Raw genomic sequence first — 17,114 nt, 5'->3', positions numbered from 1 at the left:
CTTGAGAAAAGGTGCACCAAGCCCCAGATCCAGTGATCTGTGTCACCTTTCCTGAAATGCTGATGCTCTATGGCAGAATTCTTAATGTTTTTGTTTTGTTTTGTTTTGTTTTGTTGCTTTTTGTTTTTGCCAAAGACTCCTTTGACAATCTGGAGAAGGCAAACAAACGTCTTTCCAGAATAGTAGTTTGGCCTTAAAGTAAATTACACAGAGTTAAAATAATTAGAACAATATTTAAATGTAACCCCTAACTTGTTAGAAATGTAAAACATCCATGAAATAGTCAAATGCCTACTTAGTTATTAACACATTAAATAGTGATTACCAGCAATTGATCAAAAGCTAAATTTTTCTAACAGAGATGAAACATAAGTAGTATTCTGAAATGTCTGCAGCATCTCTGTGTTGATTCATTAATATCTGTGGTTTACGTATTGTTTTTTTATATCTGCCGCCCACGTTGGTAAATGAATTAGCCCAAATTTCAATCAGATAGTAGGACGGAGATGCTACTTTGCTCTTAGACAGTTCATTGAGAGCCCAAATTCTTTGTCTGACTGCTAAGGTCTGCATTCTAATGAAGGGTGCTTCATACACAGGGGAATATTCTGTGGTGTTTAGCCGGCCTTCTGGCTCCTTAGGTCTTAGGATTACTTGCAAAGTTGCTATAGTCATGATGCATGAACATCTACCCTTGAGTGTTCTACTGGGTACTAGGATTGCATCCAAATGGCCATGGCCGTTTGTTGAGTTTGATCAGGCCCCTTCTCCACATTAAATCAAACTACCCAGGCTTAAAGTACAGTGAGAAGATTCCGGCATGGCCAGTGCAGGCATCTCACATGAACAAGTGAATTGCTGGGTAGTTGGTGCATGTTTGTTGTAAATTGCTCACTTGGGTGTCAGGCTTTTGGGGAAGACCTGAACAGAGATGGGGAGGGAAGGAAATGCTTCCTTCCTATCCTTCCTTCCCTACCCCATCTTTCATGCTTTCCCTGGGATGTATTAGATTTCCCAGAGACAGCAGACCTAATGTGATGAGCAGCGCTGGGCTTTGGAAGAGGTGAGGGGACAGTATCGGTGTCACTCTTTTAATATCATCATGATCATCACCATCATTAATGTTATCTTTATTATTATTTCTGGGCTCCTCCTTCAACCTTTTCTCCTAAGAAAATCCTGATATATCTCCCATGTAACAGGTACCCCTAAAGGTAATGTTCCCAGAGCAGATTGGTATGGCAATAAGAGTCAGATCAGTCATGCTGGAAACGTCTGTTGCTCACATGTTTCCTCCCCAGACCCATTGTCACTTCCCCTTTAGGAAGAACAGCCCAACGTCCTTGATCCAACTAGAACAAAAAACACACAGTAGCACATAGATATCAACAAGGCAAAAACAATCCTGGCCAAACTCAAAGCAGGAAGTGATCCTTTAAAAACCAAAGGCTCAGATACCAAGTGAAAACACAACCCAAGGTGAGCGACCTGCTTCACTGTGTGCATTACTGTGATTCTTAAAGATAGTTGATACTGTGCATGAATTTGGCCCCAATCATTCTATTTTCTGACTGTCTCAGGGATTTGGAAAGCCTCGTCAGTGGGAGTCTGTTTGCTGTTACTTATGTCTTTGGAGAATAAGCCTCTCTGCATAGCTGTAGTTGAAATGCGTACGGTGATGAATTTTCCTAACCCAAAGCTTTCTGTCTGTCCACGTTTGATGCAAGCCATTCCTCGTGCTTTTGTGTTGGCGTGTATTATTCCTTTCTCTTGATGCTCAGCAACATTTACCTCATATCTGTGTGTGGTGTTTGAGCTGAACAGATTTTGAACATGGGTTTATAATTATGCTAAGATGTAAAAAACCTTTTTCTGATGCTTAGGTCCATTTCCAAGTTTTATGTGATATTTTGATCCCATAGCGTATGGTTTAACGTTCTATGGAGCGTTTGTTTATCTACAGTTATTTGCTGGGCACTAGCACTGGGTTGTCTCCATGGACCGCAAAGTTAAGTATGATAAAAACCTCATACATCTAGCCCATGGCTGGTAATTGCCTTGAGACCTGAAGGTATTACTTATAGTTGGAGAGATTAAAAATGTGATCCACTTGAATTCACCAAAAATATATGTATTGCTATCTTATACAATTCTAATGTTATAATAAAACACCTCATTTCCTCCAGATTAAGTTTTAATCATAATTATAAAATATATTTTAGTTTAAGGGTATATTCTAAAGCTTCCATATTTAATTACATCAAACTTACATCCCTCCGTATCACAGACTTGTCTGCTTTTCTCTTCATTTGCTGCATTTCTGTGATGCTTGGTTTCCTATGGGAGCACTTTTTACATGGGCCACTCTGGTGTTACAACAACCGTTGTCTAAAACCATTGGTGCCTATGTCTTATTATAGAATAGGTCCCAAACAGGCTTTGAAACTTCATGTCCATGAGAAACTCCCACAGCCACTCCAGACTCAGCTGATGCAAAACCAAATACATTGTGGCTTGCAGTATCCATACTTGTTCTGTGGAATTTTGAATTTTCTTGAATTTTTCAACAAACTATTAGTATATTGGTACATTTAAAAAATGCATAACATGTGTGTCTTCAGATGATGGAACCAAGGCTTTACTCTCCAAATTATAACAAATGGGAGGCCAATCTTGTATACATGCAAATGTTATTACCTTACAAAGTTGGGGAGCTGGAATTTTATACTTTGTTCCTTGGAGTTGCCTTTGAATTCTGCAGTCATTTATTGGGAAGTCAGACTCAGCTTATTTTGCTTTGGTTAGCATTTACACATCTGCTCTGCAGAATGCCCTCCAGGATCTGCATTATCAGAGCCCTGATGTGATAAGCGGATGGCTGTTAACATAGCAAGTATGTTCTTTCATGATGTGTTCTTTAACTCTAATGAATGTTTTAAAGTAAATTATGTAGGGAGATTTCTGTGAAAAAGAAATCGAAAGCCCCTGCTTATTCTGGAGTTTAGGGAGTGACCAAGTGGCCTTGTCCCTGCCGATCATGTGAAGCAGTAAAGAAGATGGGGGAGGGGTGTGGAAGGTATACAAGCATCATCAACCTCCATAAACATGTGAGCCTACAGCTGACAGCAGTATCTTTTCCAGACAGTAGTCAGGATTCTGGGGCTCCATCAAGAACAATCACAATTATTATTCTTGTCATGAGACCCAGACAGATTATCAGTTTTGTCTAACTCTGGAACAATGATACAACAATAAGTACACCATCCCACCCCTCCTGCCCTACCACACCAATGAAAATGTAACTAACACCTGTGTATTTCAAAAATGCTAGATACTAGTTACAGGTTCCTATTATGCATTTATCACATGTCTTCCCTTACGGCCTTGCCTTAGAGATTCAGATCAGCAGTTATTCTTCAGTCTGATTACGTGTTTGAGGTTTGAGGGATTCTAAGTTGGAGGGACATCTGAACAAACATTTATGGGGACGAAATACAGTTGATAGCATCGGAATCTAGTACCCAAGGCTGCCCATAAACTTCCTGCTTCCCCTTATCTTACTGGAGCATTCTCATTAATTTTCTGAGGACACGAAATCCTTTGACTCAACTGCTCTCAGGAACGACTCTGGCAGAATGTTCCTTCTGTGTAAGTCATCAAGTATAGGGGATTACCTTCATCATTCCGCTCGGCTGATGTGTTTCTGACCTGGGGGTTGACTTTGCCATACAGCAGGGAATAGACTCTGAGGCTTCTGTCTAATTGGGCCATAGGTGAGAACTTACAACCCATTTCCTCTTCAATGCAAAGTCCTGGCTATGAAGTATGAGAAAAGGCTTTTGTCACATGATCTGGTTTCTCTTTGTGATTGACATGTATGTATGTATGTATGTATGTATGTATGTATGTATCCATGGAGAATACATATGAGAAACCTTTTAACAACTTTCAACGTGTATAATATAATATCAGCACCTGCACTCATAGTATTGTACAAGAGGCCTACCACACAGTCTTCTCGTCTTACTGAACTTTTGTGCCCTGTAACCAATGTCTCCCAGTTGTCACCTCTTCTTACATCAGCCCCAGGTGACTATAATATTACTTTGGTTTTAAAAATACTTTTTAAAATTGTTATTATTATGTTTTATTTTGTTCTATGTGTATGAGTGTTTCACCTGCATGCATGTCTCTGCACTGTGTGTGTTCCTAGTTCACCGAAGGCCAGAAAAGAGAGTTGAATGCCTTGGAACAGTAACTACACGAACATGTTAATCACCATGTGGGTGCTAGGAATTGAAACTGGTCCTCTGGAAGAGGAACCAGTATCCTTAACCTCTGAGCCATCTCCCCAGCCCCGATAAAATCTGTTCTTGATAGTTGGACATTTTTAGTTTCATATATAAATAAAATTATGAGATTGTTTTATTTTTGTGCTTGGCTTCTTTCATTTAATACAGTGTTCTCCAAGCTCATCCATGCAAATGACAGTTTCTCCTCAGAGTTTGCAACTACGACTTCAAACATGTTAGGCAAGCATGCCACCACTGAGCAATATTCCCAGCCCAAGATTTTCTTCTTTTGAAAGGGATGGACAACATTCTGTAATATACATAAAATAACATAATTTTATAAGTTTATATATTGTTGGTTGATTCAAAATCTTAGCTGTTACAAATAATGTTGATGAGCTATCTATTTAATATTCTGATTTCTTATATTTTATATAGCTATGATTGGAATCTCTGGATCATATAGTAATTGTATTTTTAGTGTTTTGAGAAACTTTCCACTACATCTATATTAATATGGACCACATCCTCAACAATCTTGCTATTTTCTTTCTTCTTAAATGCAAACCAGTAGAGAAGTTATGCCATTGTGGTTTTAGTTAAAATTTATCTGGTAACCAGTGAGAGTATATATCTTTTCATGTAGTGTGTTTTCTTTTGAGAATTATTCATCTAGGTCCTTGGACCTTTTTGGATAATTAGATTTTTTTTTTCTTGTTGTGAAGTTGAGTTCTTTCTGTATCTAAGGCATTAACTCTGATCCAGATAAGGATCAGATTTATGATTTGCAAATATTTCTCTCGTATTTCATAGGGATCTCTTTGTAATGTTGACTGTTTCCTTGTCTGTGCAGAAGACTATGTTTGTTTGTCTTGTCTTGTGCTCTCTGCACGTTGTATAACATATTTTTAAGTCACTGCTCAGGCCTATGCCATTGTAGTTTATTCTTGTGTCTTCATACAGTTTCACCTTTTATCTTTAAGTTTTTGATCCATTTTGAATTAGTTTTGAATATGGTGTGAGATCAGGACCTATTTTAATCTGTATGTCAGGATCCATTTTTCTTAACACTGTTGAAGAGATTATTCTTTCTGCACTACAGGTTCTTGACATCTTTATCAAAAGTAATTGATGACACAAATGGTCTGTTTCTCAGACCCAGAGCGGTGAGTGTTTACCTAAGTCAAAGAATTTACAGAGCCTCCTACTGTTTTCATTCAGACCTGTTCTTTGTGCTCTCAGGCACTCTGTGGCACTCTGTGTACTGTGTTTATCTTTTCATATTTCTCCCTCTTTTGAACTTGATTCAAATAGCCTCCCGTCTTCCCTTTACTCTGGTGAGATCTCCTGCTAAAGCCAAAGAGAATGATAAAGGGTGTAGCTCTGTAGAGACAGGAACGAGAGGCTCCCCTCTCAACTACAGAGGTGCTGTCCAGACACTAGTTGAAGACAGAAATAGATCTTATAAAGGGAACAGCATGGGGCCACCTCCCACACTGTCAAGTCATCTAGAGAACAGGTTATTGAGAACAACAGCAGCAAGACCTTTGTGGCTCGGATACCCTGGCTTTCTGTAGCTACTTGGCTATCATTCAATTTAAAAAGTCTTTTGAAGCCAAGAGTTTTTCCAGTTTAGTCTCATCTTACATTCATTGAATAATTATTAAGTATACCCCCAGTGACATTCTAGTGAAGAATTCATTCCTCTGATGTGGGAGAGTAATGGGAATAAGTCACTAACGAACTTACAGTTGGTTGACTTCCATGTCTTTGACATCCATGCAGTGGAAACTCTACTTTTGAGTTGGGAACTTTCTCCTGTTCTGGTAGAGTGTGGTACTATGTTCTCCTGTGATTCTGGGGAGTGACAAAGCCTCAGCTCCCAGTTAGCTACCTAGTCACACAGGCAAGCAGCTGGTGCTGGCTCCACACTGCTACATTACATATAACAAATACATTTGACTGAATCAACTTTTGTTTTTGTTATTGCCAGGGTTTCCTAGGGTCTCACATAGGTCAAACAAACACTCTACCACTAAACAAATCCCCAGCCCTCTCATGTTACTTTGAGACAGGTATGCCATGCAGGCTTGCCCAGAGCTTATTCTGTAGTCCATGTGGGTCTTGAATGTGTGTTTCTCTTGCTTTCGTCACCTGGGTAGCTAGGATTACAACCTGTACCAATAGGCCTGGCTGATACTTGTGATTTTCAATGGATTTATCAGAACCTACCATCATGAAGGTGAGGTCTATCTGTATTTGTTAACACTATAATGAATATAATACTTGACATATTGTGAAAAGATGCAGGGGCACTTTAATGGGATGCTTGTGGGATACGTTTGCTGTCTCTGAATCAGACCTCTGCTGTGGCTTTTTCCCCTTTCAGGGGCAGCCCAGCTGCTATGATTAAGCCCGTGTCAAGAAGGAAATTACTCCCTTTTGACGATCTCATGATTATGACTCCTCAGTACATAATATAAGTTGATGACAATTTAAGTATCTTAATAGAAACAATGAAGACAGGGGGCAGAAAACAAAATGTTTGAGTGTGAATATAAATCCACAGAACAATCAAAGAGCTGGGTCAAATCATTCCTTTGGCATCTGAAGCTTACATTTTTGCTGCTTGAATATTTAGTTCTGGGATATTTCTTAAAGGAGGGATTTACTTTCAAAACTGTCAGTTCGGATACTAATCAGAGTTTCTCCAAATATTAATTAAGTTCATTTGTGAATAGCAAAGCCCTGCTATGGGAATATGCCTGCCATAGTGAACTATATGTATTCCAAGAAGTGGAGGCAAGAGGAAGCTTTGGTTAAGTGGAATGGGGATTGCATACTTTGCAAAAATAATCCTGGACTACAGTGTTTAACTACACAGGATAGCATCAGTCCAAGATGAAAGAAATGGCTGCAGCCCAGATAGATGTCCCTGCAGGTACAATTTTGTGTAAGTTTGCAGTGGCTCTTGTGCAAGATTGTGGTCCTTACAGTCTTTTGTGATGGTTACTGTTGCCAGGTTTTAATGCATGAGAGATGAGAAAGATCTTGGTGGCTAACATCCGGGATTAATTTACTACATAATTTATTGTTAGGGCTAACAGAGAGGCTCCATTTTAATTCTGACTAATAATGGTCCCCAGTTCATTCTTAGTAAGAATAGGCTGGCTGTGGGTGAGCATCTCTCTCTAGGGAGGTGTGTTCCTTATTTGGTTCCTTCTGAGTATCAGGATCATGAGCATATGTCTCGTTGTATATATGCCAGGCAGTATATATTTGTTTTGTGTCTCCTCCCAGCATACTGTAACTTTTCAAAGGCAGGGACTTTGTTTGCTTCTTACCATTTTCTTTGTGGCTTGAAAAGGGCCTGACACGAACTAAGAATACAATAGGGATTGATCTCCTGAGGAGAGGGACCTCTGTGGAAGTCAGACCAATGGTCCATGGGGCTTTTCAGAATGGATATAAATTAGGTGGGAAGATGCTGAAGATGCTTGGTATAAGAGGCAGCTGGTGGTGGAAGGGGACTTGAGCTTGGAGTGAGGTACATGGTGTTACAGTCCGGCCTTGCCATTTGCCAGCTGTGTGGACTCTCAGGGAAACGACTCCACCTTGTTTCCTCAGCTGTGAATCCGAGATAACAAATTGTAGGCAGAGCAAATGAACCAATAATGTGTGAGAATGGGCTGAGGGCATTGCTGGGAGGGCTACGGTCGCTCAGTCAATACTGAGCACAAAAATACACAGACAGAAGCGAACTTGAGAATGTTCACAACAATGTCACCACACAAAGGGCTGAGGGCCACATGGGAAGTAGCATACAAATTAATAACAGACTTTATGAGAGGAGCCAAAAAAGAGATTGGAAAGAAGGCCAACCTTGCCATGACTTTCTCCCCAAAACACTGAGCAGGACTGTGTACAAAAAGCTTTACTTCTTGATCTCACAGATCCACAGGCTCTGGAGACGGGGCAAACAAATGTAGGGCCATTCCCAGGGGAGAGCTCTGAGGTAAAACCATGGCTTAAAATGATGCGTTTGGGCAAATTAAGGCAAACTAATGTCTCTGGTACAATCTCCTCTCCTGGAATGATGTTCAGACTAGTCATTCTTTAATTAAATATGCAATTGTATCAAGGCAAACAGAAGCCCCACCCATGGTTCCTAATAGGATATTCAACAGCAGATAGCAAAATTTTATAGAAAACAGATTTTTCATTTTTTAAAAATTTCAACAGTTCTTGCCTCTCATGTGATAGTATTACGTATTTACTGTGGTTTTTGTTACAGCTTTTTTTTTTATCTACAAAAGAGATTTTATTTAATTTTACAAACATTTAAGAGAAAGTACTGCTGAAATAATATGAGTCAAAATTAAACACACCATTTAAAACATCGTATCAATTAAAAATGAGCCCATTTGTGACTACAGATGATAAAGAATACTACTGACAAAATCGAAAGACCTAGTGCCAAATGCCTAGGAAATGAAACTGCTCATTTCCTTCTCACAAACTCTCAGATTTCCTTCCCAAACAAGACAGGCCATCAATATCACCATTTAAAAATTTATTTCTTACTCTTTTAAATATTCATTTATTTTTACCTTATATGTATAAATGTTTTGCTTCCAAGTATGTCTGTGTGTCAGGTATATACCTGGTGTCTGTGGAAATCACAAGTATAGGATCCCCTAAAACTAGAGTTACAGATGGTTGGGAACCACCATGTGGGTGCTGGGAACTGAACCCCTGGTCTTTGGGGGAGAGTAGCTCATGTTCCTAACTCCCAAGTCACGAGCAAAGCTGCCAGGTGGGCCGTGGTCTCAGAGCTTAGCGTCCTCTTGAGTGGAAGCCCTCTATTTCTCAGTACCTACTCCGACAACCGGTATTGGACCATTGCTAACGAGGAGCAGCATTTTAGAATGAAGCACCAGTGAGACGCAACATCTCCCCAGGAATACGTTGGATCCTGCAGTAGTTTTCCTCCTCTGAGGTTCAATTTTCAGATTCTCCTCCCAGCTTTGCACTTTATATGACTTCCTCAATAGGAAATACAATAATCGAATCACGACGTCCATAAGGAACACCAAGGCCAATTATGTCTACGGTATTTTGTATGTGCTCTCATGCGTCAGTCCTGACCTCTGATTTCCATGAGACTCACTGCTAAGTTGTTGGGAAAGAAAAATAGCCCCTGCTTGCCCTCCACCCTATAAAAAGCAAGCTTGATGTTATAGTAGCTTAAAAGGGCCCCCTTTCAAATGGCTGGTCCACATCCCCACCGAGAAGAAGTGACTTTTCATGGCGCACAGCATGTAGCTGGCTGAGGAAATCAATTTCTTCTGGGGAAAATGTGTACACATACAATACGTGCTTCAAGGACAATGGACTATTCTAGGAAGACGTAATATTTGACCCGTATGTTGAGGCAGGAGGGATAATAGGCAATAGACACCATTGTGTGCATATGAAAGAGTTGAAGTTAATATCCTTAGAAAATAATTCCTTTCTATATTTGTTGGCCATGAGTGGATTCTTAGCTAGGTCTGTCGGGTGTTCTTGGTCAACCTTAAGTTTTACAGTCTTCCCTCCTCCCTTGTAATTATAAAGCAATCTCCATGGTCAACGTACCGGCCAGCATCCTCCCAGATGCCATCTGCCAACCTAAAATGTATATGTCTTCACCACCAAAATGGGCACTTTTCTCATTAAATCTTTCATTCTTGTCCCACATACATTAAGCTCTGCCCCTTTTGGTTCTCTGGGGGGGGGGGGTTGCTTTGCTATTGACAGGTACAGAACCCTAAGGAAATGTGCTAATGGGTGGAGTTCTTAAATCCCAGCCTCAGTCCTGTTACTGGCCTTGTATGCATCTGTAAATTACTTTTTAATCTTTCTGTCTGCCTATTTGTCTGTGCATTATTTTTCTATCTAACTGCATATGTATGGATGCTGTACCTTCTTTAGTCATAATGAGAAAATGTGTGCTATAGTGTTAGGCTTAAATTCTACGACGTAATTGTGCTTTGGAAAATTAGTCTAGGGATATAAGACATGGTTATTTATGTCTATGTATATTATTTGAGATTTTAAAGATTTATTGTCATAATTCATCACTACTATAGAATGATGTAGGGCTGGGAAAGGGGTGTTGGTTTTGGTTGAAACGCTGGCTAGAAAGCCCGGAGACCCAACAAGTGTCCATTGCCTGTAAGGAACGAGCATCTATTCTGCCGGGGCTCCCAGAATCCATGTGGAACTCCATTGACCTGCACTGTTCAGTCACGTTCAGGTCAATGCAGCCCCACCCAAAAGAGCACAGGTAGAGGGTGTGACTACACCAAGAGAGTGGAATGTCGGGCAGTGTAAGGGTATCTTGGTTTTAGGGTTGGCATGGGCCTGGAACCCCCGAGACTCACGCCCCCAGAACCCAGGGCCCTGACACTGGTCTAACCTCCATTTAACCTTCCTCATTCCCACCTACAATGCTTTTTTTTTTACACTAAAGTATTTTTTTTAACTTTCATTCCCAAGTAACTTGAGTGATATATTCATGAAACCTGTCCAGAATGTCCCATCTCGTGTGTGTGTGTGTGTTTATGTTCTAGTATCTATTTGAACATACCTTTCTCTGCAAGCTCCTCACTATCATTTTGTACTTTGATGATAAGGCGACACACGAGCGTGCTATGGCTTTAACTTCTTTGTCATGTTTACATTAAGGTTCTGTGTACAGAGACATCTATTTCCAGTTTCCTTCAAAAATGGAAACCACATTTTGATCTGGTACCACTGAGCTCGGCACATTTGCGTGATCAATGAATACCCACTAAAAATGGAGGATGGTATCTTTTGAAGAAGTATAGGAATCTTTGATCAAATAATTACAGTTTGTTCATTTGGGGGAAGGACTTCCTATAGAACCTAGGAGGTTTTCAGAGTAGTTGGAAGAAAAGTGGGATAAGAAATGTATTTGGAATGAGCTAAAATGATTTCAAAGTAGACTCTGAGCCATGTCTGAAAGAGGGTGATGCTATGCTGGAGAGCACATTCATCTTCTGTTGCAGATGGAGGGTGGAGATTGGTCACCTTACTAAACTGCAGGCTTGTCTGTCAACACTGATTCTGTTAATATGAAGCTAACCTTACGTATGGAGAGAATATTATCATAATTCCTCTGGAAATGATATGATACCTGGAAGAAATGTTCCCATTTTTGCTGAAATGGTCTTCCTACTTTTTCTTCCATTAAAAGAAAATTAATAGTTTCACTATATTTCTGAAGCTTGTGAATTTTGTTTATTTTTAAATGCTAGCTTGCATAAATAACAACTTTAAATTAGTTTAAAGAACTAAATGGTTCTTAAACCATGACAAGAGTATAGGATAAGATGAAAAAGAAAAGTCTCTCAAAATTCCACTACGTGAACCCATGTCAACATTTTGATTTACGTTAGAGTAAGCAGACAAGTTCTTGGGGTGGCAGAATTGTGTGGGTCATAGATGAGACAGCACCTATCAGGATTGACCATGAAAGAAAGCCAGGTCAGAGGTCCCGAGAAGTGTGCTATAGGCTAGATTGCAGTTTCGTGTATCGTTGTATATAGTCGGTAGACTGATTGCTTTCAAAAAGTGCTGTTCTTATTTATTAGCTTATGACCACCATTCCATATGATTAAATAATCTTCCAAAGCATTTCCCATAGCCTAGAATTAAGTATTCTATTGTCTATAGTCAGGTTTAAATCAATCTCCGTGGTTGAAGGCTTGGGTTTCTATCTTTGAAAAGTAGTAAGCTATGTGTGCTCCATGTATACAGATCTACATCCATAACCAGGATTATTTTCTTATGATAAGTTCCTTTAAGTGGCGTTGCAATGTCAAAGAATATGGGTATTAAAACACCATGATGCAAAATATCCTTTCCCGGTAAGGGACCCACAGCAGCTCCCTATGAGAGAATTTTCTACATTTTCTTAGGAAACACCTGTTCTCCCTTCATAAATAATAAATAAATACTCACAGATATTCATAAATAAGCCTATTTCATTGTTGTCCTCACATGTACTCATATGCATAATTGTCTGTGTGATAGTTGTACTGTAGTACAGGACATACTTTGTATAATGAATTCCTTAACCCGCCATATCATGTAAGCATATAGACACAGATTTCTTATTCAACTTCTAACTGTGAGTGTCTCCACTTCCCAGGCACCTGCATGAACATCACTCACAGCCAGTGTCAAATTCTGCCCTACAACAGCACGCTGGCGCCTCTCTTGCCAATTGTCAAAAACATGGACACGGAGAAGTTCCTCAAGTTCTTCACGTACCTCCATCGCCTCAGTTGCTATCAACACATCCTGCTCTTCGGCTGTAGCCTCGCCTTCCCTGAGTGCATTATTGATGGCGATGACAGGTATTTTGGAGCCATATCATTCAGTGATAAGAGCCCAGTTATTCTAGAGACAAGTGTTCTAGAGGAACAAACTATCCTGTTACTAACGTTTCTTTTTATTGCTTTTGTGGGGGAGAGGGGACCCACATCTGTCATAGTTAATGGCAAGTCTCCGTATTTAGAAAATCCAGATTTTTTTTTTTTTTTTTTATGGAAAGAAATTATCCATATTTTAGTTGATGCTGTCAGGGGACACTCGATGGCTGTTTCAGTGAGGGTCTGATAGGGAGAAAGGTCCTGAAATGTTTGTTAGTGAGGCCTTGTATGGAGGTATTGGGGGGTACAATTAAGTAATAAGAAGCACCAAGGTCTCATAATGAGAAGATATAGTTACTACCAAAGGCTTGAAGAGACGAAAAGGCTCAAAGCAATTGGATACTTGCAGCTAAGAGTGAGGGAGAGAGATGCTTACCTCAACTCCTTCTCCAATCATCCTTTCCAGCAGTAAAGTTACTCTCCATCAGGGCACAGAAACATCCAGCACAATGGATAAAATCCATAATCTCATTAAATATCATCACCTAAGACGTCCAAAAATCTTATTTAAATCAATTATGAGTGGCATTCTGGATGTTTCTTCTCATCAGCATGGGGATCTAGTGCTGGGCTGGAGAGTAGATGTGGAGGGACCAATAGAAACTATTCAATAAGATAGAAATAATTTTCCATAACAGTTGATCAACCCAAACCACGTCATGGTTATTTGAAGCACTGTGTATATTTGGACAGTTTCAAAGCACATGCTAAGTACCTATTCACAGATAACACGAATTATTTTCTGGATCGAGACGTTAGGAACTTTCCAGAATGGTAATTCAGGTACGACTCCATTCCATGTTGTTTGTGATAATTTCAGCAGTTTATGAACTATCCTAAGCATCAGGAAACACCTGTTACTTTGGTTGCAAGATGCGGCCCTGCCTTTCCATGGAGGTGGAACAGTAGCAGTAGAGGCTGAGCCGTGCAGACATCGATAAAACTTGAATTATCAAGGAGTCAGTTACAGGGGGTGACTTCATGGTACACACAGAAAGAAGGTGGAACTGGTCTTTCCCACGGGTTAAAACATGAGTTGCCTGTGTGGGCTGTGGTTGACAGTCAGTGCCACACTACTTGCCTCGCACATGGAGAGCTCTGAACTACAGAAACAATTGAAGATGGCCACCAAGAGATGCTTTATTTTCCCAGACTGTGGCAACACAGTTGGTGGTTGTATTCTTTTTCTTGGGTTGCTTTAACAAACTGCCACCTGCTGGGTGGCTCAAACAACAGAAATATCTTCCCCCATAGTTCTGAAGGCTGAAAGTCTGGGTGTCGGCAGGCTGTCTGGTTCCCAGAACTCTGTGGGGAGAGTCCATTTTCTGTTTTGCCCGTTTTCTGTTCCTTTGTCTTATGCTCATGTTCCTCTGCCATCACAGAACATTTCCTGACTGCCAACATCTCTTCCTCTTCTGTTTCCTATAAGGACACCTGTCATTGGATTCCGGGCTCACCTACACAATCTAGGATAATAGCTTCACATCCAGACTCTTAATTGTATCCCACAAAGATCCTGTGTCCAATGAGGTGATTTCCAGTTCTACAGATTAAGGTGTGGACCTCTTGCTTTGAAGTAGTGGTTGGGAAATCAGGCTAAAGAAGCCGGGTGCCATGACCTCATCATCCATAAAAGAGAAATAATAGTTATACTTATGTTACAAAATTAATATGAGGATTTAATGACACGTGGGGCTTGGGACACTGCCTGGCCCTTAGAAAGAGCTAGTAAATGTTAGCTATAACTCTGAAGGGGTGGGGTCATGAAGAACAAGCAGAATTAGTGAAGTGGACACCACAAAATTGTACTTCTCATGTATATATGCCATGTGTGAAGGACCACCAAAAAATAAGTAAATAAAGTAAAATTGGATAAAATAGCAAAGGATTTTTTGGAACTAGATTCTCATCCCGTTTCTGTTTAGTTTCTGAAATTTTCACTTAACATATTTTATTTTTTTAGATTAACTCCTCCGTGGGCTCATGCATGTACACAGAAAGAAAATAAAAGGCAGTGTGTTCAGAGCCCAGGAACTGCTGGGTCCACCATGGCGATCCTCTTTATTCTAACTCAGTTCTGCTTGGGTAAACACTTTCGAGCTGCCTACAGTTTCCAGGGCACTTTAAGTTAAATTTTTTTTCCCCCTGACCTGATTTATCCTTTGATAACTGTACCAGTATGAGAGTTTTTCCATTTTCTGTTATAATGAATAACAATTTGCAGTTACGTTTCAAGTGCTCTTTGGGGACTTCTCCTATTTTTATTATTATATTTAGTTTTATAACTATACTTTTAGGCCACGCTTCCTGCTGTCACTTTGTATGCTTGGGAACTGCAACCTAATTTAATAAGCCGAGTAAGTTCAGCAAAGTAAATGTATTGTAGAAAACCATTGTAAGGTCAAACAGATTTTTCTTATGTTTCACTAGTTTGTATCGTCTATTAGAGGCCACATTATTCAAATAAAGAAAAAGTGTTTGTTTTCCAGCCCAGAAAAAAAATAGCTACTTAATAACAATTAAATTTTAATTTTAAAAGATTATAGTGGGATGTATAAACAGAATAGTTTTTGACCTGATTCTTTGGAGACCACAGTTACTATTTAACTACATTGTATATTGAAACAATGGAATTTAATTGTCTTTATTTTGAGCTGTGTTTGCTTTGACCAAATGTATGTGGATGTACTGCACAGGGCCTATCGGAAAGGCAGGAGAACATACAGATTCAGTGGAGCCTATCATCTAAAAATATAAAATTTTTACTGATAAACTATTGGAATGGCTCTAAAGTATGTAGGTTAGAATATATTGCTTTAAAATATCAAGTAGATAGCAAAATGTTGCTTACTTACTAGGGTGTAACCCCTAACTTGGAACAGTGGTCTAATCTTATATGCCCCGTCAGTTGAGTGTTCCATCGGCCAAGCATAGCATACGTCCCTTCAATGCCACACAACATTGGTGAGCTATTATGCCTAAAATGTCAACGTAGGTGAGACTGTCCGATGACTCAAAATGGTCCAACGGGTAGGTACTGTACAGTTGAGTACTTCAGATTGCTTTATTTTTCCAGGTTGTAAAACTGAGGAGTCAGTCAGGCCAGCCAAAATCTTTCTGAAAATGTCTTTTCATGTTGCTGCCAGTGTCCGGGACACTCATGCCCAGTTCAGTGGGGGAGTTCATTCACTTTTCTGTCCAACAGTTCTGGGTATCAACTGTAAATGACTACAATATATAGTACTTGTGATTGCATTCCCTTGAAGACCCTTACTATCAGTGTCAATGACAATACACAAAAATCAGAAAGGCTGCAAAATACTGCGGTTGTAAGTTGCTTCTGATATTGGTAATGTCTTACCCTGTGGGTCTTGGTAAGTGTGGCAAATTCTAAAGATGACCAGTGCTCCGTCAGTTAGAAGCCAAGTCTTTTGATTCTCTTTCAGGAGATGCTTTGCAGCTTTGTGTTATTCCTGATGGCTGAAAGCAACACATCTTTACCACTTGGCGTTTCTTTGAGTTTTTCCTCTCCTAAGAGTGAAACCCCAAAGTTGTCAAATAAACACGACGATCCATCTGTGGGTATCTTATCTATTTTACCAACACTTTCCTATTATATGGGAAGTGTGCTAAAACTGGATGGCATGTGGAGATTTTACAGTTGTGAGGGAAAGGGAGTCTGCAGGGCAGGAAAGATTTGCATCCTTGTCCAGATCACTCAGCTGGAGAGAGGACACTGTGGTTATGGGTCTCCTTCCACGTCTGCTACTGATAGTTTTATTCCCTGGGACACCTAAGTCATCCTTCGTGCATTTCAATAATTTATCCATCAGCTACCTGTGGTGTCCCCACTTGTATACTAAGAAGACACTGCAAAGACAATGCCCAGGAAGCATTTATTGGCTCTTTAGAGCTTACATTGTACTGGTGGGAGATAACTTTGTCAGAAGGGAAGGGAAGGGGGATGTGAGGAGAGGGGCTATGTGATGGGGGACCAGGAGGAAGAGAGGCTGCAACCAGGATGTAAAGTGAATAAATGAAAAAGTTAATGAAAAAATAAAATAGCAAACAAATCAATAGATGGTCAGCTTAATATGACATGAACAGACATGGAAATATTAAGATCTTAATATTGAGATAATTTCTTATAGTGGCTCAAGAAGCCCACAAGAGTAACTTTTGCTTGAGAGGAAATCATGACCACTTTTCTTCCATGGATGGTGATATGATTTTGCTTCCATCCAAACCATGTTCTTCTGAAGCAGCCCCCTGAGACGAACAAACAGCAGCCCACAAAACCTGCTATGGCTGCATTTGCTGA

General features: G+C 39.9%; 1 protein-coding gene across 3 annotated transcripts in view; it reads left to right on the top strand.

The window, feature by feature from the left end:
• Corin (corin, serine peptidase) overlaps window positions 1-17,114 on the top strand; it is a 192,418-nt gene that overhangs the window by 52,759 nt on the left and 122,545 nt on the right. For all 3 annotated transcript variants that reach the window (XM_034508909.2, XM_034508910.2, XM_076938624.1), the window contains exon 4: window positions 12,511-12,718. In XM_034508909.2, the coding sequence (XP_034364800.1) occupies window positions 12,511-12,718 (208 nt within the window). The remainder of the gene's footprint in view (window positions 1-12,510; window positions 12,719-17,114) is intronic.

Source organism: Arvicanthis niloticus, chromosome 7, assembly GCF_011762505.2.
Source record: "Arvicanthis niloticus isolate mArvNil1 chromosome 7, mArvNil1.pat.X, whole genome shotgun sequence".
In the NCBI taxonomy this organism is placed as follows: Eukaryota; Metazoa; Chordata; class Mammalia; order Rodentia; family Muridae; genus Arvicanthis; species Arvicanthis niloticus.
The sequence above is the reverse complement of the archived record's forward strand: the minus strand, read 5'-3'. Positions and strand labels throughout refer to the sequence as shown.